The 24,234-nt window shown below is 45.7% G+C and overlaps 1 protein-coding gene across 1 annotated transcript; it reads right to left on the bottom strand.

Annotated features, from left to right (window-relative positions):
- Positions 1–9,474: 9,474 nt before the first annotated feature.
- LOC133054638 (sodium- and chloride-dependent GABA transporter 2-like) lies at positions 9,475–15,965 on the bottom strand. Its single transcript, XM_061139812.1, has 4 exons — positions 15,873–15,965; positions 11,354–12,452; positions 10,702–10,867; positions 9,475–10,494 (listed from the first exon to the last, which is right to left on the bottom strand). The coding sequence occupies exons 2-4, from the start codon at positions 11,446–11,448 to the stop codon at positions 9,997–9,999; spliced, it is 759 nt and encodes a 252-aa protein (XP_060995795.1). The 5' UTR covers positions 11,449–12,452; positions 15,873–15,965; the 3' UTR covers positions 9,475–9,996.
- Between the last annotated feature and the right edge of the window lie 8,269 nt (positions 15,966–24,234).

Consider the following 24,234-nt stretch of genomic DNA (forward strand, 5'->3'; position numbering starts at 1 on the left):
GTGGATTCTTTACCACTAGCACCACCTGGGAAACCCAAATAAATAATTATCTGCTCCAGTCTCAGATATGGGAGGAGGGAGAGTGGCCATCCGTAGAATATGCAAGCCACTAAAATCCTAAACAAGCAGGTCATTTGAACAAGAGGTTTATTTTATACAGAAAAGAAAACTCCAGATAAGAGACTGCAGGTCATCAGAGAAAAGGAGGGGGCAGGGTGCAGTGAGGACTTACGAATGCATGTGCTTGGTGACTGAAGGCTGAGGACCTGCTATGTTAAAGGGACAAGTTGGGCTAGAGAAGACAGCTGTGAAGGCTGTGCAGAGCTGCAGCCAAAAACTGGAATGGTTTGGTAGCTGCTGTGGAGCAAAGACTTAAGACAAACCAAGGGGCTGATACGCAAACCTAGACTGAACTAGAGAAAAACTGGGTATCAGAGATGTTTTTGTCTCTTTTGGGTGAATACCTAAGATGGGGGGGTGTCTGGGTCATATAATAAGTGGAATCTTAGTTTCCTGACCAGGGATTGAACCTGGGCCCCAGCAGTGAAAGCTCCGAGTCCTAACCACTGGGCTGCCAGGAAATTCCCCCTGTATAACTTGATCTGAAGTGGCTCAACTCTTTTCCTAAGTGGTTGTACCTTTTGCATTTCCACCAACAATGTATGAGAGAATTTCAGCTTCCCTGCATTCTCACTAGTATGTATAAAAACATACTAGTTATCAGTATTTTTTAATGAGCCATTAATAGGTTTGTAATGGAGTCTCATTGTGGCTTTACTTTGCCTTTCCCAAATGATTAATGATCTTGAGCATCTTCACATGTGCTTATTGCCATCCATATAGCTTTTTTGGTGAAGTGCCAGTTGAAATCTTTCACCCACTTAAAAAAATAGGTTGTTTTCTTATCAATAAATTGTAAGATTTAATGTATTATGCATACACCTATATCAGATATGTACTTTACAAATGTTTTCCCTCAGTAGGGAGCTTACTTTTCCATTTTCTTAATAGTGCCTTTTGGAGAGTGGAGTTGTTAAATTAACAATGAAATTTTATCAGCATTTTCTTTTACAGTTGATGCCTTTCTGTCCTGAGAGATCTTTGACAAACCCAAGTCACAAAGATTTTCTCTTTGAATTTTATAGTTTTAGGCTTTACATTTAGGTCTGCAATCTATTTTGGTTTGGTTTTGTGGCCGTGCAGTGAAGCTTGTGGGATCTTAGTTCCTGGACCTGTGCCCTTGGCAGTGAAAGTGCAGAGTACTAACCACTGGACCACCAGGGACTTCCCTGCAATGTCTTTTGAGTTCATTTTTATACATAGGTTAAATACGTAGGTTTTATACATACATATACTCAAGGTTGTGTATTTTTGCACATGGGTAACTTAATTGTTTAGCATCATTGGTTAAAAAGACTCTTCTTTTCGCTATTATCCTGGCACATTTGTTGAAGATCAGCTGGCAGTAGATGATGTATATAGGCCTATTTCTTTTTTCTCTTTTTGGCCACACCACAAGGCATGCAGGATCCTAGTCCACCCAACCAATCTTTTAACCCATGCCCCCTGCAGTGGAAGTGTCGAGTCTTAACCCCTGGACCACCACAGAAGTCCCTGTGTGGGTCTGTTTCTGAGCTCTCTACTCTGTCCAGTACATCTGTGTCAGTCTTTTCACCAATACCATACTGTTTCCATGACTGTAGCTTTATACCACAACAAGTCTTGAAATCGGGTAGTGTGAGTCCTCCAGCTTTGCTTTGCCTTTTCAAAATTGTTTTAGTTATCCTAATTCCTTTGATTTTTTAAAAAATATAAACTTTGGAATCTGGTTGTCAATTCTCTAAACCACCTGTTAGGATTTTGTTTGGATTTGTGTTGAATTAACAGGTCAATTCAAAGTGATTGACATCTTAATTGTATTGTATCGTCTAATCAATGAATATTGCATATATCTTAACTTAGGTCTTTGATTCTGTCATGAATGTCTGTGGTTTTCAGCACACAAATCTTGCACATACTTTGTTACATGTATTCCTAGACAAAATGATGTTGTATATGATATTATTTTTTTAGAATTTCTAATTGCTTATTGCTAGTATACAGAAATACTGCTTTTTTTTTTTTTTTGTATATTGACCTTGTATTCTATGACCTTGCTGAACTCACTTTACTAGTTCTAGTATTGTTTTTTCAGATTGTTCAGGATTTTCTATGTCATGTTGCCTGTAAGTAGAGGCAGTTTTATTTTATTTTATTCTTTCCAATTTGCATTTTTTTTGTTGTGGTAAAATACATATAATGTAAGATTTACCATTTTAACCTTTTTAAATGTAGAAATCAGTGGCATTTAGACCATTCACGACATTGTACAATCGTTACCACTGTTGAGTTCCGTGTTTTCATCACCCTACGCAGTAACCTTGTATCCAGTAAGAACTCACTTATTCTCCTCTGTCTCCAGTCCCTTAGCAACCAGCAATCTGCTCTTATCTCTATGGATTTGCCTATTCTGTATATTTCATATAAACGGAATATGTGGTCTTCTGTGCCTGACTTTCACTAACCACACTGGTTCATCGATGCTGTAGTATAACTTCATCCTTTCCATAGCTGAATAATATCCATAGTATGGATATATAACTTCAAAAAATCCGTCAACCCACTGATGAACATTTGGGTTGTTTGTATTTTTTAGATATTGTGACCAATGCTGCTGTGAATGTTCAGGTACAGCTTTTTGTTTGAACGGTTGTTTTCAGTGTTTTGGGGGCATATAACTAGGAGTGGAACTGCTGGCAATTCTACACTAAAGTTTTTGAAGACCTGCCAAATTGATTTTCACAGTGGCTGCTCCATTTCACATTCCCACCAGCAGTGTATGAGGTTCCAAATTCTTCAAATCCACACCAATACTTGTTCTTTTCTTTTCTTTTTTTTTTTTTTTTCGGTTTTGGTCTCCTGGTGGGTGGGCTTCCCAGGTGGTGCTAGTGATAAAGAACCCCCCCTGCCCCCCCGCAAATGTACGTTAGACATAATAGACACTGGTTTGATCCCTAGATTGGGAAGATCCCCTGGAGGAGGGCATGGCAACCCACTCAAGTATTCTTGCCTGGAGAATCTCATAGAAGTACCTCCATAGCCATTAAGCCAGCCCATTAAAACTGTGATTTCTCTTTCCTATTCACGGCTTCTACATGGTTTCTGTAGCCTGCCATGAAGAGGACATGCTAAAGTCCCTGGATAGGAGAATCCCCTGACACATAGGAGGTGATCAGGCTACAGTCCGTGTGGTTGCACGGAGTCTGATATGACCAAAGCGAATTCATACACCCTGTGTGATATTTCACGGTGAGTTTGATTTGTATTTCCATGACTAATGACACTGAACTTTTTATGTGCTTTTTAGCCATTTGTATATCTTTGGAAGAAACGGCTTTTTAGTAATGACCTCCACTGCTTCTATAGCACTCCCCACCACCCAATCACAGTTAACTAAGGATGGATGGGTCTTGAATGAAGACAAAAACAGACCCTACTGTCCAAGTCATCATCTTAAGGACTATCTAGGCTTAGACATGTCATAGCTTAGAAAAGACAAACTGTTGGTCCTGCACTCCCTGACTTCAAAGGATGTTCAACAAGGATCAGTCTTTGTGGAGTTTGCAGACAGTACATCCTCCAGGTGGAAATTTCACTAAAGTTGATGCTGTAGTCCCTGACTAATGCATGTTCCTCAAGGAGGAAAGAGCACTTGAATTCGACTGATAAGGGTCACCGTGAGGGAAGGGAAGCTGAAGTGACCTTGCAGAGTAGGGGCATTTGGGCCAATTCAGTGTGCTTCTGTGTCTTCCTTTATTGAATATATAATTGGTACTGACTGGAGTCCCAGATGGCTCAGCGGTAAAGAACCCGCCTGCCAATGCAGGAGACACAAGAGATGCAGGTTCGATCCCTGGGTCGAGAAGATCCCCTGGAGTAGGAAATGGCAACCCACTCCAATATTCTTGCCTGGAAAATTCCATGGACAGAGGAGCCTGGAGGGCTTCAGTACATGGGGTCTCGAAAAGTCCGACACGACTGGGCGAGTGAGCGACTGATGTTTTACTTGTTCATCCTGTGATCGCCCCATAAGTGTCAGGGTATTGTCTCATCCAGGGATTGTACCATGTGTCGTCCTCTTTATGGCAGGATACAGAAACCACGTGGAAGCCCAGAAGAAAAAAGGGAAATCCCAGTTTTAACTGCTTAATGGCTATGGAGGCACTAAGAGGCCATTTCCCAGTACCAGGGCGCCACCTGCCGGACGCACCTGCTGCATACACCACTTTCAAGAAAGGTGCAAGTGAAGTCGCTCAGTCGTGTCCTACTCTTTGCGACCCCACGGACTGTAGCCCACCAGGCTCCTCCATCCATGGAATTTTCCAAGCAAGAGGACTGGAATGGGTTGCCATCTCCTCCAGGGGATCTTCCTGACCCAGGGATGGAACCCGGGGCTCCCACATTGCAGACAGACCGTCTGAACCACCACTATTAATTGCTGTTTTGCCAAAGAATGTTCAAACTACCGCACAAGTGCATTCATCTCACACGCTAGCAAAGTGATGCTCAAAATTCTCCAACCCAGGCTTCAACAGTACTTGAACCGTGAACTTCCGGATGTTCAAGCTGGATTTAGAAAAGTCAGAGGAACCAGAAATCAAATTGCCAACATCTGCTGGATCATCAAAAAAGCAAGAGAGTTCCTGAAAAACATCTACTTTTGCTTTATTGACTAAGCCAAAGCCTTTGACTGTGTGGACCACAACAAACTGTGGAAAATTCTTCAAGAGGTGGGAATACCAGACCACCTGACCTGCCTCCTGAGAAACCTGTCTGCAGGTCAAGAAGCAACAGTTAGAACTGGACATGGAACAACAGACTGTTTCCAAATCGGGAAAGGAGTACGTCAAGGCTGTATATTGTCATCGTGCTTATTTAACTTATATGCAGAGTACCTCATAAGAAATGCTGGGCTGGATGAAGCACAAGCTGGAATCAAGATTTCCAGGAGAAATATCAATAACCTCAGATATGCAGATGACACCACCCTTATGGCAGAAAGTGAAGAAGAACTAAAGAGCCTCTTGATGAAAGTGAAAGAGGAGAGTGAAAAATTTGGCTTAAAACTCAACATTCAGAAAACCAAGATCATGGCATCTGGTCACATCACTTCATGGCAAATAGGTGGGGAAACAATGGAAACAGTGAGAGACTTTATTTTTGGGGGCTCCAAAATCACTGCAGATGATGACTGCAGCCATGAAATTAAAAGAGGCTTGCTCCTTGGAAGAAAAGCTATGACCAACCTAGGCAGCATATTAAAAAGCAGAGACATTACTTTGTCAGCAAAGGTCTGTATAGTCAAAGCTCTGGTTTTTCCAGTAGTCATGTATGGATGTGAGAAGTGGACTATAAAGAAAAGTGAGCACCAAAGAATTGATGCTTTTGAACTGTGGTGTTGGAGAAGATTCTTGAGAGTCCCTTGGACTGCAAGGAGATCCAACCAGTCAATCCTAAAGGAGATCAGTCCTGAATATTCATTGGAAGGACTGATGCTGAAGTTGAAACTCCAATACTTTGGCCACCTAATGTGAAGAACCGACTCATTGGAAAAGAGCCTGATTCTGGGAAAGATTGAAGGTGGAAGAAAGGAATGACAGAGGATGAGATGGTTGGATGGCATCACCACCTTGATGGGCATGAGTTTGAGCAAGCTGCAGGAGGTGATGATGGACAGAGAAGCCTGGCGTGCTGCAGCCCATGGGGTTGCAAAGCGTCGGACACGACTGAGCGACTGAACTGAACTGAAGCTCCATTGAAAGGGACTGCCTGACCCGTGGAGACCTTATGACTGTCTGACTTCATTCCTCCGTTTTGGGGTAGGTCAACTATTAAGGTATTAAATGGTTAAATGTAAATGGCATGTTCAAGGACACAGCTAGGCTGATCCTCAGGTCATCTCAGTTTTGCAATTGAAAAGTAGGGGCTTCCTTTTTGGAGAAAGCTTAACCCCCACCCCCCACCCCGCCCAAACACACACACTGCCTGAAGCAAAGCTGTTGGTTTCGTGAGTTCTCGAAAGTGACTAGGCCTGGGTCACTGCTTGTTGGGCTGAGTTAAAAGCCCAACCAGTGGTTGGTGGTCCGGTGGTTAAGAATCTGCCTGCCAATGCAGGGGACATGGGTTTCATCTTGGGTCTGGAAAGTTCCTACATGCCATGGGCAACGAAGCCTGTGCACCACAAGTGCTGAGCCCATACCCTAGAGCCTGTGTTCCACGACAAGAGAAGCCGTCATGATGAGGAGCCTGCGCACCTCCGGGAAGCGTAGCCCCTGCTCGCCACAACTAAAGCAAGCCCGCCTGCAGCAGCGAACACCCAAGGGAGCCAAGAATTTTTTAAACTTATAAGAAGTGGAGGAGGATTCACAGCAGTCATCCAACCCCAGAGCCAAATTTGGAAGACACTGCAGTCAAGGATAAGGTGGGACTTTCTATTCTCCCTCCTGCCCACATGCATCTGGTATTAATGGTTGTTGGACCCATATCCTAAATAATCAACTCAGAAAGATTTCTGACTTTACCTTCTTCCTCTCCTGGTCCACACGGCTTAGTCGGGCAGGTTGGGCGCTAAATGTGGTCCTCCCAGTGAAGTTGCCTCTCTTCTTGGCTGCCTCCTGATAATTAATCTCCTGAGATCTAAGGTGTGGGGGAGTTATATAGACCATTTTGAGAATTTAGGATTCTGCCCCCTGACCATTCTTGGGTCACCTTTCTTTCTGCTGGACGGCCTGGTGGTCATACCCTCCAGGTGGCTGCCTGGTACAAAGTGAACCAACTAGAGAGTTCAAAGTGATTCCTGGTTTAGTCACCAGCATTCTTTTGTCGGCATCATGTGGCCCTAGATCAGGGGTTGGCACACTACCCGCGTAGTGTGTGGGATAAATCTGGCCTGTGAGCTAAGAGTGGTTTTTACATTTTTTAAGAGTTGTAAAAATCAAATAAAGAGAATACAGTTGACCCCCTTTGCATCCACGGGTTCAACCACATGTGATCGAAAACATGTGAAAAAATTTTTAGAATGCAAAACTTCCCACACTGGGTATTATTTACATAGCATTTATGTTATATTAGGTATTAAGTAACCTAGAGATGATTTAAAACATACGGGAGGATGTGTGTAGGTTATATGCAAATACTACATCATTTTATATAAGGGGCTTGAGCATCTGAAAATATTGGTATCTGGGGAGTGGGGGAGGGGGGGTCCTGCAAGCAATCCTGAGGGACAGGACTGTATGCCATAGAGACCATGTCCTGAAAAACCAAAACTATCATCTGGCACTTTATAGGAAAAGCTTGCAGAACTGTCTTAGCAGAAACTACTTGCTGAAGTTCCTCATGTGGCTTCCCCAAGCCAATGTCATGGTCATTCAGATCACAGTTAACAAAACTCATCCCTCCATATACACACTGCAGGACCGTCCTAGCCAAGACACGTCTTCCACAGCCCACTGCAGAGAGGCCTGAGGCCCCCACCCCACATTCCCCAAGATCACCAATCTCCCCCAACACAGAGGCCACCTCGAATGTCCTCAATTCCCTCCCAAGCTTGTGGGAGCCCCTCAGACCAGGGAATGTAAGTTGCATGCCAGTATCCTAGACGCAAGGGTCAAGAAGCACTTAACCCCCTGGTGGGGAAATGAAAAATGATAGTATCCCAGACTGGGAGCCAGACCACCTCGCTTCTCTCTCCACGTGGGTCGCTGACTGGTTGATTTGACCACAGTGCTGTCCTTTCTTTTCTCTGAGCCTCCTGCAATATCCACTTCCTGAAAGGAGAGGTGGGAGAGGGAGACTGGCCACAGGCCTGTCTGTTAATGTCTTGTTCAAGTATTAATAGGGGTAGGGGGCTTCTCATAGCATCTGGGAAGGTGTCCTCCATGCCGGGACTTCTCACTCACCCTCAGCCTCACATAAAACCACCTTCTGACTACTGCTGTGCATGCAGGACTCGTTGTCTACACTGGCCTTTCTCTTACCCTACTCGATGCTTGGCAATGCTGATTCATGGTGGCCCTTCCTGACTCTGAGAGGGGAGGAGAGACACAGAGGGGAAGGTGAGGGTGGAAGGGGGACCAGACCCACTCCACTCACCTCCAGCTCCCGGAGCTGGGTCATCCTAGACCCAGGGTCCACGGAGAGTAAGGAAGGAGGCAGGAGGCCACAAGGGGAGTCTCGGGGCATGTAGGGCCTGGGGGCCTCTGCCTCTTTCAGGGCTCTCCAAACGGGGTTGGAGAAGCCATTACATTGGGAATGCAGGAAGAAAAATTTAGAATTTCTACTCACATTTACTTTTTTTTAACCAGTGAGCAAAACAAATGAAACTTAACTGACATCAGGTATATAGAATAACGGGGGTTCACAGGTAAATTTTCTACCTAGGTTGGGGATGTTTTTTCAGAAAGTGGGCGCTGATAAAGAAGTGTCATAAAAGATGTTAAGACATGTTTCAGATAAATAAAAGGTGCACATGAAGATTTGAGAAGTGATTGGGAACCAGAGTTGGGGATGATGGAAGCTGGCATTGATTCTCAAGGTCATGACCTTTGGGGGGTAGGCAGTGGGAAAGAAGGGTTTTTGCCCAGGAAGTCACTAAGGGGTGTGGCTTCCAGAAAGGGCCTAGGTCCTCCACCCCTGCCCCCCAGTGCCTTAACTCCATGTGACATTCAGACAGGCTTGCTGTGCTTAGATGCTCAGTCATGTCCCACTCTTTGCAACCCCATGGACCGTAGCCCGCCAAGCTCCAATGTCCGTGCAGATTCTCCAGGCAAGAATACTGGAGTGGACTGCCGTGCCCTTTTCCAGGGGATTTCCCAACCCAGGGATCGAACCCAGTTCTCCCGCATTGCAGGTGGATTCGTTACCGTCTGAGCTACCAGAGAAGCCCATTCAGGAGGCAGGGTGGTGTTATCTAGCTCCCACAGAAAACCCTAATAAGGTCCAAGTTCTCTATGATTCCCTGTTCCTGATCTCATGGAAACCAGGGGACCCACCTCCTATGGGTGAGGGCCTCTATCCCAAGTAAGAATGAAGCATAACAGCCAGCTCGCGAGGATCAGAATGTTCTAGGCATACTTCCCTCTTGGTAGGAGTAGTGAGAGGAGAGTTACTGGACAGATTCAGTACGGCCGCCAATTACCAAGTTAGCTTTAGGGATTAGCACACGTTCTGGGTTGAGTGACACTGATCACTGCAAAGTTCCCCACACAGTTCGGCTCAAACAGGACACAGAAGGGTCTCAAAGGTAGGGGGGAGCTGGGGTCACCAGACTGGATGCTCAGTTTGCCAGAGGTTGGCAGTTTGGAGGGTGTGTTTGCAGGCGGAGGCTGACATCTGGGCTGTTCACCCAAAGAACACTATGCCCGAGGCCTGTGCATGGGGGGGTGGGGTCCCAGTGGACCCATTTATTAACTCACAGCACTGTTGTCTCAGCCTCATTCTGAGAGAGCAGCCCCCGAGAGGTCAGCCACCCCACCAGTCTAGTCTGGTGGCAGAGGTGGGGGCGTTGGAGAGAACGTTGTCTGTCTCCATGGTAAATGGAAGTTGGGTCCTGGGAAGCACTGTGATGCCCATGCCATCATGGTGCCCCCACTTCACAGGGGGAAAGGGGCACCAGGTCCAGTCCTGGTAGCAATGGAGGTGACTTCTTCTGAGTTCCCCAAGCCCAAAGCAGAGTGTTCCACTTAGCAGAAGTGGGGGAGGGGAGGAAAGAGCTTCTGGGTTGTCCATTTCCTTCCAAGGTCAAATGAGTGATGTCACCGATTGCTAGGCAAGTTTTCCATGTGCCCCTTCCCCTCCTTTTTGGCAGAACCAACTATTTCTGTAGCAAAATGTTCACAAATGCCACCAGTCATTGGACAGATTTGCTGCCTTGGAAAAGGTGGGTGGTGTCGCAAGTTACTGAACAGATTTCTTTTTTGGGCTTTCTTCCTGGGTCTCACTGCCCTTGTTGCTGTTGTCTGCGGTTACCGAGGTTGGGCTCACCTGCCTTGAGACACGGAGGCTGGCACTCCTTATGGTCAAGGAAGACGACAGGGAGGTCAGTAGTGGCAGGCTGAACCAGGAAGAGCTCTCATACTTGACTGGGTCCTGGCTGAGGCACTCTGGCTCAGGTTTCGGGGACCTGAGTAAAGACATACTTAACCCTCTGGTTGAGGTGTTGCTGGTTCTCTCCTGGGACTTCATTGAGTGATGCTTCGGCCTCTGTGAGGACATGGAGGACACCATGGGTGTCTTTTTAGACATTAGTTTTTCAAAGGGATCTGGGGCAACGTACTCCTGGAGGGACCACCACTGGTGGAGTGGGTGGACTGGAATCGGCAGGAAGGTGAGGACGCTGAGGAAGATGACCCAGCCCAGGCTGTTCTGCGGGTAGAGATGTTTTACTTCCTTGCTCTGGGGGCAGAGAGAGAGGAGACCAGGGTGGGAGGAAGAGGCAGCGGTGGTGGGGTCTCAGTCCACATGATGCTGGGGATCAGGGGCTGGCAAGCTGGTCAAAGGGTCCCTGGGGACCATACAAGCCCAGACTTGGGGTCCTGCGGGGTGTCCTCTGACAAGGAGTACCCAAGGTGGGAGTGGGAAGCCAGGGTGGGGCAGTCTTACCCCACTGGTGTTCCAGGCAGTGTAATAGAGGTGTGTCCCCTGGAAGAGCTGCATGAAGCAGATGGTGAGGAGGGCCAGCAGCCCTGGCAAGGTCACGTAGCACCACAGGAATGAGGAGAAGGGCCACAGAGGGCGGCCCATCTCACTGAACATTTCTTCCCTGAACCTGGGGTGGGGGCAACGGTCAGGGACGTCTGGAAGGGAGCCCTCCTCTGGCCGCCGGGGCCTGGGGTCCTTAGGAGGGTGGGCTTTCCAAGCGTCTGGTTCTCGCACAAGTTCTCAACATTTAAGAGCTGCCAAGTCCTGCCAGGCCCTCCTTGGGGTTGGCTCTTCCATCTAGTCTCCCCATGGGAAACACCCCCCACCCCCAATTCTGGGGGAATGCATCGCTCCCAGCCTTTTGTCTTCAGCGTAGCCCATGTGGCCAATGGCAGGGTCCCTGAGTCCCCTGGATCCTGACTGCTTGTCCCATTAGGGCCCCCCAGCCCCAGATTCCCTCAGGTCACTCCCTCCTGTACCCCTGCACCCTCAGCCGGACCTCCCTGCTGTGGGAAGGACTGAGGGACCAGACCAGGCCCCCAACTCTCCTCAGAGACCCAGGGTAGGGGGAGGGTTCCCTGGCTGGGCAGACCCCGGGGGCTTGGGCATTCACCTCCCAGCTCCGTAGATCCAGGCCAGGGCCACGTTCTGGAAGACCACAGTGATGACGAGGGACAGTGGGGCCACGAGGTCATCAAACAAGTACATTATGTAGCTGCCAGCACGACTGGTGAAGATGAGGCTGCCCAGAAAACCTCCCAAGCAGACGATCGCTAAGGCAGGGGCAGGTTTGGCCACACTTGAGGTCTATGTGTAGGGCTGGGTTCAGGGGTCAAAGTGAGCCCTGGAGACTGGGGGTGGCTGGATAAGGAGGGGCCAAAGGCAAGGCTGTCACTGGGGTGAGAATCCACAGTACCTGTGAGTATCCTGGGATAATCCCTGAAGATGGAGATGGAGTTCTGGAGGGGAAAGACAATGCCTTCCAAGAGCCTCATCAAGTTGCTCAAGCCTATGATGAGCAGGGCCATGAAGAAGAGGATGGCCCAGAAAGAGGAGCCAGGGAACAACGAGACGACTTGGGAGAAGGCTGCGAGTGCCAGGCCGGGGCCCTGCATGAACTGTGGGGGAGAAGGGCTCTGAGGCAGTGGTGGGTCTGGATGCAGGGACGGAAATGGTGCAGTGATCGATTAGCAATGTCTGCCTTGGGTGGAAGAAAGAGGCCAGAGAGGTGATGAATGGTTCGAGTGCCCTTCTTGGTTTCAGGAGCCATTTGAGCTAAACCTCTTGAGGCCTCGGTTTCCATCTCTAATACACGGGGATCCTGAGGTCAATGTGAGAATTAGAGGGACAGTTTCCCCAGAGGCCTGGGCACATATGAAATGGTGGTGGAAAAGTGATCATAATGGTTACCTATAAGATGATTGAGTGGCCCCCCACCCCGGCCAAGGACCCTAAGAAATGCAGCTCTCTAGGTCCTCTGGGGCCGTTAAAGACTCCAACTCCCCTCCTGTTCCCAAACACGCACCATTTCCTTCTGCACCTTGATGCTGCAGGATGGGGCTAAGTGGACGACCTGTTGCCGGAGACGGCCCGGGAGACTGTTGATCCATTTTATGTAGTCCAGGGTGGGCAGCAGCAGGATGTCTTTTGGGGGCTTGGCATTCTGAGGCAGCACCCCCTCGTCTATCAGCTGCGTCAGCTTTGAGACACTCCTGAAGCGGGAAGAGAGGAAAGGAAAAGTGGTGGAGAGCTGACTGCAGACCAGGGATGTCAAGGACTGAAGAGGAAACTAAGCAGCCCAAGATGAGTGCAGCTGAGTAACAAGGGCAGGGACCAGAAGCTAACCACATGGACTTGGGGCCAGTTGGCCTGGGGATCCCACCTAAGCGGTAGGAGATGTTGTATTTGCAGTAGCTAATTCCTCAGTGTTATGAATTGTGTGTCCCCGCCTCCCAGATTCATCCAGTGGAAGTCCTAATCCCCCACTACCTCAGAAAGGGACCTTATTTAAAAATAAGACTGTCGTGGAGGTAATTAAAGATGAGGTTGTATTGTAGTGGCGGGGGGCTCTAATCCATTGTGACTGGTATCTTTCTGTAACAAGAGGTAATTTGCACACACACACACACACACACAACATGGAGAAGAACACCATGTGAGAATGCCAGTGAGATCTACAAGACAAGAACACCAGAGATTGCCGGCAAATCCCCAGAAGAGGCATGGGACAAATTCTTCCTTACAGCCCGAGGGAGGACACAGCCCTGCCAACGCATGGAGCTCAGACTTCTGGCCTCCAAAGCTGTGAGACATTTCTGTTGTTTTAGCCACCCACTTTGTGGAACTTTGTTATGGCAGCCCCAGAAAATGAATACACTCAGGATTTTCTCTCTTTGGATCTTAGTTTGGAGTGCTGGGTTCATCAGGCCCGTTCACAATACAGTTTCCTCAACCAGCAGAGCAGAGTGTGTTTGATCTTTTTTCTCCTTCATTTTTTTAAGAAAAACTATTTTATTGGCTGTGTCAAGTCTTAGTTGCAGTACATGGACCCTTCCATTGGGGCCCACAGGCTTAGCTGCCCCACAGCCTGGGATCAAACCTGAGTCCCCTGCATTGGAAGGCAAACTCTCAACCACTGAACCACCAGAGTGGACCACCACTGGACCTCCTTCATTTTTGAACTTCACTCTTTTCTCTGTTTCTATAGTGGCTCACGTTCATGTGTTTCAAATATGGATTTTACTTTGTGGAAAAAATATGTTGTTTTGTGTGTCATTACTGAAGTGTTGTTGTGCTATAAACAGCATTCTGTTCCTTACTTTTTCTCCTTTTTTTTTTTTTGCTGATAGCTATACGTTGCTGAATGTACATCAAGTTTATTGCTCCTGACTGCTGAATTGTACTGCATAATATTTATTTACATTCCAAGTAGTATGTCTCCAACTTCTTGTTTTTTTTTTCAAGATTGTTTTGACTAATATACATCCTTTGCATTTCCATATACATTTTAAAGTGATCTTGTCGGTTCTATGGTAAAGTTTGCTGGGATGTGAACTGCCATTTCGCTTGGCAGTTTGGGGAGAACTTATATCCTAACATCAATGATTCTTCATATCCATGAACATAACATAGCTCTTCACTTATTTAGGTCTTTCTCTCAGCAATGCCTTGTAATTTTCAGTATGGAGATCTTGCACATCTTCTGTTAAGTTTAGCCTTAGTATTTGATGGGTTTTGATGCTAATGTAAATGGTTTTGCTTTTTTAAATTCTAATTTAACTGCTGTTTGCTGTTAGCGTGTAGAAAAATTTGTTTGTTTTTGTATGGTGACTTTTATCCTTGTGACTTTCCTAAATGCACTTATTTATTTTAGTTTTTATTTTTTTTTTTGGAGATTCTTTTAGGTTTTCTAAATACACACTTATGCCACTTGTGAATAAAGACAGTTTTAGTTCTTTCTATGCTCTATTCTTTTTATATTCCTTTTTTGCCTTCTTTCACTGCTAGGAACTTCACTATAATATTGAAGAGATGTGATGAAAAGAGATACCCTTGTCTTGTTTTTAATATTAGAGGAAAATGTTCAATAGTTAACCATTAAGAATGACATTGGACTTCCCTGGCAGTGGTTGAGTTTCCGCCTGTCAATGCAGGGGGCGTGGGTTGAATCCCTGGCCCGGGAGGAATCCACATGCCGCAGGACAGCTGAGCCCGTGCGCCGCGACTACTGAGCCTGTACTCTAGAGCCCGCGAACCTCCACTACTGAGCCCAGGCGCCCTGGAGCCTGCACTCCGCAACAGGAGAAGCCACTGCAATGAGAAGCCCAGTGCAGCTGGAGAGTAGCTCCTGCTCGCTACAACCAAAGAAGTGTGCAGCAAAGAAGACCCAGTGCAGTCATAAATGAAACAAAATAAATGTTTTAAAGAAAGGATGATGGTAACTGTTTTTCTGTTGTTGATATCCTTAACACAATGGTTTTCAGTGGAGGGTGATAACCCCATCTTTTTCCCCAGAGACATTTAACAACGTCTGGAGACAGTTTTGGTTGTCACAACTGAAGCGGGGGAGGGCACTGATATTTGGAATCTAGTGGGGTTGATGTATATCTCTTATTATTTTGTTTTTGATGATTACGCTAGAGCTGTGCTGTCTACAGTGGCCACTAACGAGATGTGGCTTGAGTACTTGAAATATGGCTAATACAACTGAGAAACTGAATTTAAAATTTTATTTAATTTTAATTAATTTAAACTAAAGAAGCTAGGTTATTCAGTTATTGGAAAACTAGCAAGTATGTTCAGAACAGCTTAGATAGGCAAAATTACTTTTTCATCTGTGTACTTTTATGAAATCTAAATACAAACTGGGTATTTCCCTTCAGCCTCAAGAATTTCCTTTAGTATTCTCTTGGTATAGATTTAGTTCTTTAAGTCTTCTTGGGTCCACTGCACTTCAATAACTGTAGAGCAAAGTATGATTTTTATTTTATCCACTAAAAAAATGCTGCTACTGTACAAATATGGACTTTTGCATCCTTCAACATCTTAACTGGAAGAAAAATTCCACTTTGAGGCTTTAAAAAATCCCAGTGCCTGAATGCACTCCAGACCAAGTAAATGAGAATTTCTGCAGGGGGGTGGGGGCACACAGACACAAGTATTTTCTAAGGCTTCCCAAATGATTCCAATGCACAGCCTGGGCCACAACCACTGACTATGGCTCAGAATGCTCTACCGGTCCTCTCTGTGAGTTAAACAATTGATTCTGAAAACTTCTTTACACCATTTGCCGGTTATAGAAACCTTTGGACAGTCATGGAATCTATCTGACCCAGGGGTTGAACCTGGGTCTCCTGCATGGCAGGCAGATTCTTTACCGTCCAAGCCACCAGGGAAGCCCAATCTTTGGACAGTCATGTATCTGAGACTCTTTTCTTACCTACAAAGTGATGGATATTAGACTATTTTACTATTTCCTTCTAGCTGTTTTTCTGTGAGAGTAATGTGATACTATTTTTGTTGTTGTTGTTGTTGTTGGAGAGGTTTGAGTTTGAAGGTCCATGAGGCTGGGGGACTGCTGAAGTAGAAGAAGGGGAACCTCTTTTTGAATCTGCAAGGCTGCGACTACTCACTGCTTGACACAGGCGTGTCCACTGGTGGTGGTCCAGAAACCCAGCACTATAAAGATGATGGACGTAGTCAGCAATGAAGTCCCCAGGTTGATCAGGGTCACCAAAGAGGCCACCTGGGCATAGTTGTCACCTCCAGCCTTGTAGGAGAATAAGATGATGGTGCCCATGCCCAGGCCCAGGGAATAGAGCACGTGGCCTCCTGCTTGACGCCACAGGTCCAGCGAGGCCCAGGCAGAGAACTGTCGATCAGGATGGTGGGCGAGAGGAGTTTGTGAATGGGTTCAGAGTGCAGAACCACCAGTGGGCTGGCAGAGGGGGCAGGCTGGGGTGGAAACAGGAGGGACAAGAGGTATGCAGGAGACAGAAGGAGAGAAGATGCAGGGGAAGAAAACTCAGAGAAGGAGAGGGAGGGTGAAGGTTTGGAGTGCCCAGCCTCACCTCTGTGGTCACCATACGTCTGAGGCTGGTGGTTGCACCTTCCAAGAAGAGACCTCGGATGAGGAAGCAGAGGAGGATGACGTAGGGAAGGAATACTGAGAAAATCAGCATCTGGTCAGAGAGGTCAGGACAGAGAGTTGAAGTCAGGAGATGTGGGCAGGAGGGGAGCATAGGACAGAGAGGCAAGCATTAGCCAGCAGGAGCAGAGAGTGAGGCGAGCAGCGTTAATGTGGCCAGGATGTGACAAGAGGGAGCTACAGGAGGATTATTCTAAGGAGACAACAATGTTGTTTGGGGGAAAAAAAAAAAATCCACCAATCAGGTGGAGGCCCAGGCAAAGACGGCTTTTAAATGGTAGTGCAGTTGTTGTTTAGCTGCAACGTCTTGTCCAGCTCTTTTGTGACCCCATGGACTGTAATCCTCCAGGCCCCTCTGTTTATGGGATTTCCCAGGCAAGAATACTGGAGTGGGTTGCCATTTCATCCTCCAGGGGATCTTCCTGACCCAGGGATGCACTGCAAGTAGATTCTTTACCACACTGAGGAAGCCCTGTGGTGCAGTTGGATACTATCAATTCATGGGCTTTGGTTTTTCTGGCCTATTTTTGAGTTTAGGGACAAGAACTGCAAAGGGGAGAGGAGCCAGTGAGGCTGAAGACTGGATGTAACACCTTCACAGCTGAAGGGGAAAAGAAGAAATGGAGAAGAGACTTTGTGAGAAAATGATATGCTTAATAATTTTTTTTTTTTTTTTTGCTCAGAGATTGATGAGGGAAACTCACCTCCCTGCCACCGTGTGCTCTACTAAGCCTTTAGTAAAACCCACTTTTGTGTGACTGGCTTATTTTGAAGGCTGTAAAGACATGGTGAGCTGGGCTTCCAGGGATGCCTGGCATGAAAGTTGATTGCTTGCATAGATATAGCGGTTAGAAGGTACAGGTAATGTTAACCAAGATAATCTGCCATTACTTTTCCACAGAAGGAGAATATCCAGGTGCCAAGGGGGTGGGTTGGAAATAAGGATTGGAATAAAGTAATCTAAATGAGAAACGTTGAAGTCAGTGCCGATCGGCTCCTTTAGGGGTTAACAGGCACTGTCGAGACTCAGGAAGGTGGGCTCAGGGGCTGCCAGGCTCAGGGCGTGAGGGCGTGGTCTGATCTACAAGGCTGTCTGCAGGTCCCCACATGCAGTGACATGCAGATGAGAGATGAAGAGGGAGCTGGGTCAGTCTGAGGTGCTCTTCTGTGCCACGGATGGGAGATGAGCGGTTCTCTTTGAGAGGAGCAGCGACAACTGCTGAGGACACGTACAGCGTCTTCCTTAGGACCCCTGATAGAGTGGCTGCGTGGTCACCTCTGAGCTTACCCTCTGGGCGGGTGGCGGGGGGCGGGTCATGAGGATTGGAAAAGAGAAGTCAGCAGGAAGGAGTTGGATGGTGTGGGGGCAGGGAGCCTGAGGACCTTTGGACCTGGCAAAAGTGAAGGGGTAGTGAGATCAGCGATCAGAGTGGCTTACCTGCACTGAAATCTTTAGCCCCACCATCATGATTAAGAAGAGGAGGAACCAGACTGTGAAGATGCCCAGAGTGAGGTTCAGGACGAGGGTCTCGACCTCTTCTCCCATGTGGTTTGAGGCATTCAGGGTGGTGTGGTACCAGAAGTACTGGTGGGCTACAGTCTGAAGGCAAGAAAGGTCTGGGGGAAGCCAGTCACTCAGGTACCACCTCACCTGGTGGCTGCCCCTGCTTGTCACTGCCTCCCTCTGGCTCTCGCTCCCTGTCTCCTCCCCAGTGCCCCTGCCTCCCTGGGCTCTGCGGGCCCCCTCTCTCCCCCTCCTCACCGGTGACATTGATGTTCCTCACCAGCGGGCGCTCGTCCCATGGCAGGGGATAAATGAAGGAGTTGCTGAGATAGGAGAGGCTCCAGGTGATGATAATGCTGTTGTACAAGCTCACCAAGATGCACACCTGGGGGTGGACACAGTGGGCCTGAAGGGGGGCGGGCTGGGTGGACATGGGGAACCTGGAGACCGTAAGGGGGCTGCTGGGATGCCCCTGGCTGGGCCCTCACTCACCAGTACACTGGCGTAGCCAATGCCGCCCAGCCAGGGGACAAGCTGCTTCCAAACCTGGATGCTGTCCATGCGCAGACATTTCCCCATGATCATCTCCATGTACATGAGGGGAACCCCGAAAAAGAGGAGCATGAAGAAGTACATCAGGATAAAGTTGCCTGAAGAAGAGAGCCAGGAGCTGGGCTCAAACAGCCAGGAGTCCTGGCCCCCCTCCTCTTAATCTCCAGTCATCTCCTCCCCCAAATCCTCGGCGCCTGGGTGCCCAGTCCTAAAACTCCTTCTTTAAACTCAGGATCCAGGTCCCTGACCTTACCTCCTCCATTCAGATGACACAGGTAAGGGAACCGCCATATGCTGCTTAGGCCAATGGAGAAGGCAACCTGGATCAAGATGTTCTCAGCTCTTTTAGTCTGAGCAAAGTAGTTTTGGGTCTTGGTGGCCAGAATCTCCTTGGCTGTGAGCTTCCAGGATGGTGTTGAGGAAGTGTGGCGTTCTTTGGGGGACTCTTCCTCTGATATTTCTTCAAGGAACTCCATGACTTTCTTCTTACAGGCCCACTAACTCCTGAGGGAATCTTGGGGTCACCAAGCAGAGCAGACTTTAAGGAACCTGTCTCAAGATACCAGACTGTAAAACCCCATGACAGAAAAGGTTTTAGAGGGCTTTCCTGGTGGCTCAGTGGTAAAGAATCTGCCTGCCAATGCAGGAGACACAGGTTCGATCCCTGGTCAGGGAAGATCCCACATGCCTCTGAGCAACTAAGCCCGTGTGCCACAGTTATTGAGACTGTGCTCTACAGTCCAGGAGCCACAACTACTGAGCCCACTCGCCACAACTACTGAAGCCCGTGTGCCCCAGAGCCCTTGCTCCACAACAAGAGAAACCACCGTAATGAAAAGCTCAAGCACTGCAATGAAGAGTAGCCCCTGCTCTCTGAAACGAGAGAAAAGCCCTAGCAGCCAGGAAGACCCAGCGCAGCCAAATATAAATAAACTAATGTTTTAAGAAAGGTTTTAGACCAGTGAAGGCCAGAGTTGCCATGAGTTACTGACTTTGAGAAAATAATTTAATTTCTCTGACACTCAGTTTTTTTCTCATCTTATAAGCAATAGATCGATTTCAAAATATTTAATAACTGTTATAGCAAGTGGGAAGTGGAATTAAATCTTTAAAGTGCTGAAAGACAATAACTTTGAACTTGGAATTCCATTTCTAGAAAACATATTCTTCAAGAATGAAGATGAAGTAAATACATTTTTGGACTAACAAAACCATGGAGTTTTGTTGCCAGAAGCCCGGCACTACTAAAAAATAATACAGACGTTTCTTCTGGAAGAAGAAAATTTACCTCAGAAGAAAGGTCAGACATGCAGAAAAGAATTGAGAGTAATTAAAGTGAAAATATGTGGATAAAATTGAGACTGAAAAAAAAAACAACAGGAACACCTTGTTTAGTTTTAATTAAGTAAAGAACTAAATATATAACAACAAAGATTAGGAGGGTGGTAAATGGGAATTTAATTACTGGAAGTACTTTTCATTGTCTAGGTAGAGGATAAAAGTACAAATAAATATAATTTGATAAAATATATGTATCTTTAATATGTGGGGGAATCATTAAAATAATATAATTCCTAAGCTATCAGAGGAAAAAAATGGACTAATGAAAACAATGTACAAAGAATGCAAGAAAGAAGAGAAAAAGAAATATAGAATAGATAAGACAAGTACAAAACACCTAATCAGATGGTAGATTTAAACCTAAATCTGTCTCTAACACCAAACACAAAAATAAACTCAAAATGAATTAAAGAAGACCAGGTACTATAAAACTCCCAGAGGAAAACATCAGCAGGACACTCTCTGACATAAGTTGCAGCAAGATCTTTCTTGATCCACCTCCTAGAGTACTGAAAACAAAAATAAAAGAAACTTAAAAAGAAATCACAAGCAAGATGAAAAGACAAGCCACAACATGGGAGAAAATATTTGAAATGAAGTGAACCACAAGGAATTAATCTCCAAGATATACAAACAGCTCATGCAGCTTAATTAAAAACAAACAAAAAAATACTTCACAAACAGCCCAATCAAAAATGAGGAAAGGGATTTCCTTGGTGGTTCAGTGCTTAAGACTGCACTTCCACTGCAGAGGGTGGAGGTTCTATCCCTGGTTGGGGAACTGGTCATGGCATGGCCAAAAAAGGGGGGTGGAAGATCTAAACAGACATTTCTCCAAAGAAGACACATAGATGGCCAAAAAGCACATGAAAAGATGCTCAACATCACTAATTATTGGGCTTCCCTGGTGGCTCAGACAGTAAAGAATCTGCCTGCAATGCAGGAGACCTGGGTTCAATCCCTGGGTTGGGAAGATCTGCTGAAGGAGGGTACGGCAACCCACTCCAGTATTCTTGCCTGGAGAATCCCCACAAACAGAGGAGCTTGGCAAGCTACAGCCCATGGGGTCGCAATGAGTTGGACTAAGTGACTAAGCACTCAGAGAAATGTAAATCAAAACTACAATGAGGTATCACCTCAAACTGGTCAGAATAGCCATCATTCAAAAAATTCTACAAACAATAAATTGCTAAATGCTGGAGAGGGCATAGAGAAAAGGGAACCCTCCTACACTGTTGGTGGGAAGGTAAATTGGTACAGTTACTATGGAGAACAGTACAACAGTTCCTTAAAAAACTAAAAATAGAGCTAACATATAATCCAGCAATCCCATTCCTGGGCATATATCCTGAGAAAATCATAACTTGAGAAGATACATGTCCTATACTTTTAAATAAATTGCTTCTTAATTAGCAATATTCCTCCATAGCAAACTTCTGACCTGGTGATTTTACTGATGAATTGTACTGAACATTAAAGAAATAAATACTACTAATCTTGAATTAAAATCTTCCAGAATAGAAAAAGTAGCGAGACCAGCCTAACCTTAATACCAAAACCTGGCAGGGAATTATGAAAAAAAAAAAGAAAATCATATTCCCAATATCTTTCGTGAACATTAATGCAAACATCCCAAACAAAATACTAGCAAATCAAATGCATCAACACATAAAAACAACATTACATCACAATTGAGTTGAGTTTATTCCAGTAATGCAGGGAAGTTTACAAGTTTAAAAAATATCAATCAAGATAACACAATAAAGGATACAAGTCATAAGATCATCTAAATATTTGTGTAAATATTTGATAAAATGCAAAAACTATTCATTAAAAAAGAACTCTTAGGAAAGTAGGGCTAAAAATGAAGATCCTTGAATCCTCCTTCCAACACAGGGGACGTGGATTCTATCCTTGGTCAGGGAACTAAGATCCCATATGTCTCGGAGCAACTAAGCCCATGCACCACAACTAAAATTGAACATTCTTAATTTCATAGAGATTACTTACAGAAAAGCTTACAGCAAACATCAAACTTAGTGATAAAATTTTGAAAGCCTTCCCTTGGAGATCAGTAGTAAGACAAGGTGCCCACTACCATCCCTTCTAGCCAAACCGAGTTTAAAATTTGGATAGGTTAATAGCATCCATGGCCCCACATCTTCAGTTTTTCCTTTATCTACTCCCTTCACAATGTTCTGGAGATCCTCTCACTAAGAGAGGCTGTAATCCACTTTCCTATCGCTTGAATCTAGGCTGGTGTGCCAATTCAGAGACTAGGCTGCAAAAACTTTCGTTGTTACTACTTGCTCTCTTACACTTTTGCTATCACCATAAGGACGCATCTAGACTAATCTGCTGAAATAGAGACATATAAACCGGAGCCGAATCACTCCAGAGGTCCCAGCTCAAGCTAGCTTAGAACAGTCAGTAGCCCCACACATATTTGCTGACCCCAGCCTAATGACTCATGAGACACAGTAATAAATTCCGGTTGTTTTAAGTCACTGAATTCTGAAGTGATGTATTAAACAGCATTTTGACGGTAATAGATAATTGATATGAAGTCCTAGAAAGTAGAATAAGATTTTTTTGAGTATAAAGTTTGGAAAGAGAAGGAAAAGTGTCATTATTTATGTGAAAAATAAAAAGGAATCCATAAGTACATAACTGGATTAATAAGTGAGTAATAACAAGGTTGCTGAATACAGAGTTAATGGAATACTACTAATAGCATTTCTAATACCAACAAGAAATAGACAGGTAATGAAAAAATTAAAGGTAATGTTTATAATAACATGAAGATATTTCAAGTGTTTAAGAACTACTCTAACGAAAGAAAAGACCTTTATACCAAAACCTACAAATGATTACTGAGAGAAGTAAAAGTTTTGAGTAACTGGAGAGGTATTCCATGTCAACTCAGAAGGTCATGGAAATGACAGAATTAAGTAATTATGATGGGGAAAATGTATACTCATATTGAAAAAACAAAATTTGACTATTAGCTCACAACATACAAAAATTAATCCAGGAAGCTTCTAAAGAAATTAATACGGGAGAATATCTTCATGATTTGGAGGTTAGGAAAGATTCCTTAAACAGAACTTAGAAAGGGCTAACCATAAGGAAAACAATAGGTAAAGGTGAGTTTATTAGAATTTAGTATATCTGTTCATAAACAGACATGGTTAAAACGAAGACTGAAGATCCCGTGTGCCTTAAATAAGACCCAATGCAGCCAAATAAATAAATAAATATTTTTAAAACTAAAATTATTAAAATTTAAAACTACAATTATTAATATATATATGTCTATTTCTTACAAATGAGATACGATTATAGAACATATATATTGGATAATACTGTTAAAAGTAACATGAAAGTGAAAGTGTTGGTCAGTCTGTGTTCGACTCTTCGGGACCCCATGGACTGTAGACCACCAGGTTCCCCTGTTCATGGAATTCTCCAAGCAAGAATACTGGAGTGGGTTGCCATTCCCTTCTCCAGGGGATCTTCCCCGCCCAAGGATCAAACCCACCCCAAGGGTATCCTGCATTGCAGGCAGATTAACACTGAACCACCTGGGAAGCCCCAAACGTAACACAGAGTATATAAATATACATTAATATATACTCTATGAACATATAAGTTATTTCTTACAGATTGGAGATTTATTGGATATATACAGTATACATTTCCATGATATCATGAGTATATAATGAGTATTTTCCTAGGTAATAAGGCATTCTTTTAAAATATGATTTTTAATGGCTATGTAATATTCTGGAGTCATTATATAAACCTGACCAAATCTATGGTCTGCTTAAGTCTTCCTGAGCATGCTTCACAGCCGGTTTAGTTTAGCACCCAGGGCCCTTCCTGAACAGCTCACTGCTTCCCGCTCCGACTCCCAGCCCCGACCCTACCTCCAACAGCAGCCAGCCCCTTGTCACCCTTTCAAGGCTTCTCACCTGCAGTTTGCTCTTTGATTCAGATGGGAGAGTACCAGGAGTCTAGAGTCAGTGAAGGCCGTGCCTATCACGTCCCAACCCTACCGGCCTCAGCCCCATCACCTGCTGGAGGGAGTCGTTGTCTCCAGGGCGGGCCCATCCGAGGCCTGGTTGAGGAGAGAGAAAGGGGGAGAAGATGGGAGGCGAGCTGGGGAGCAGAGAGGGGGCCGGATGGGCCACCAGACTTCTGCTCTAACCGCTGGCGTTTTGCTACCCGGCTTGGGGGCCGACGCTCCCCGCCCAGGTTCAGGGCATCCCGGACCCCTAAATTCCTGGGAAGAAAGGGAGATGGGAGGGGAAGTTCCGAGGCCTGCGTCCAGAGGCGGAGCGGTGCAGGAAGGGGGAACAGACGCCTAGCTCCCAGAGAGGTCAGGAACTGGGACCACCCCCCCACCTTTACCCGCCACTGACACGCGCATCTGGACAAGACCGGTGGC

The sequence above is a fragment of the Dama dama genome, chromosome 4 (assembly GCF_033118175.1).
Source record: "Dama dama isolate Ldn47 chromosome 4, ASM3311817v1, whole genome shotgun sequence".
NCBI classification, from domain to species: domain Eukaryota; kingdom Metazoa; phylum Chordata; class Mammalia; order Artiodactyla; family Cervidae; genus Dama; species Dama dama.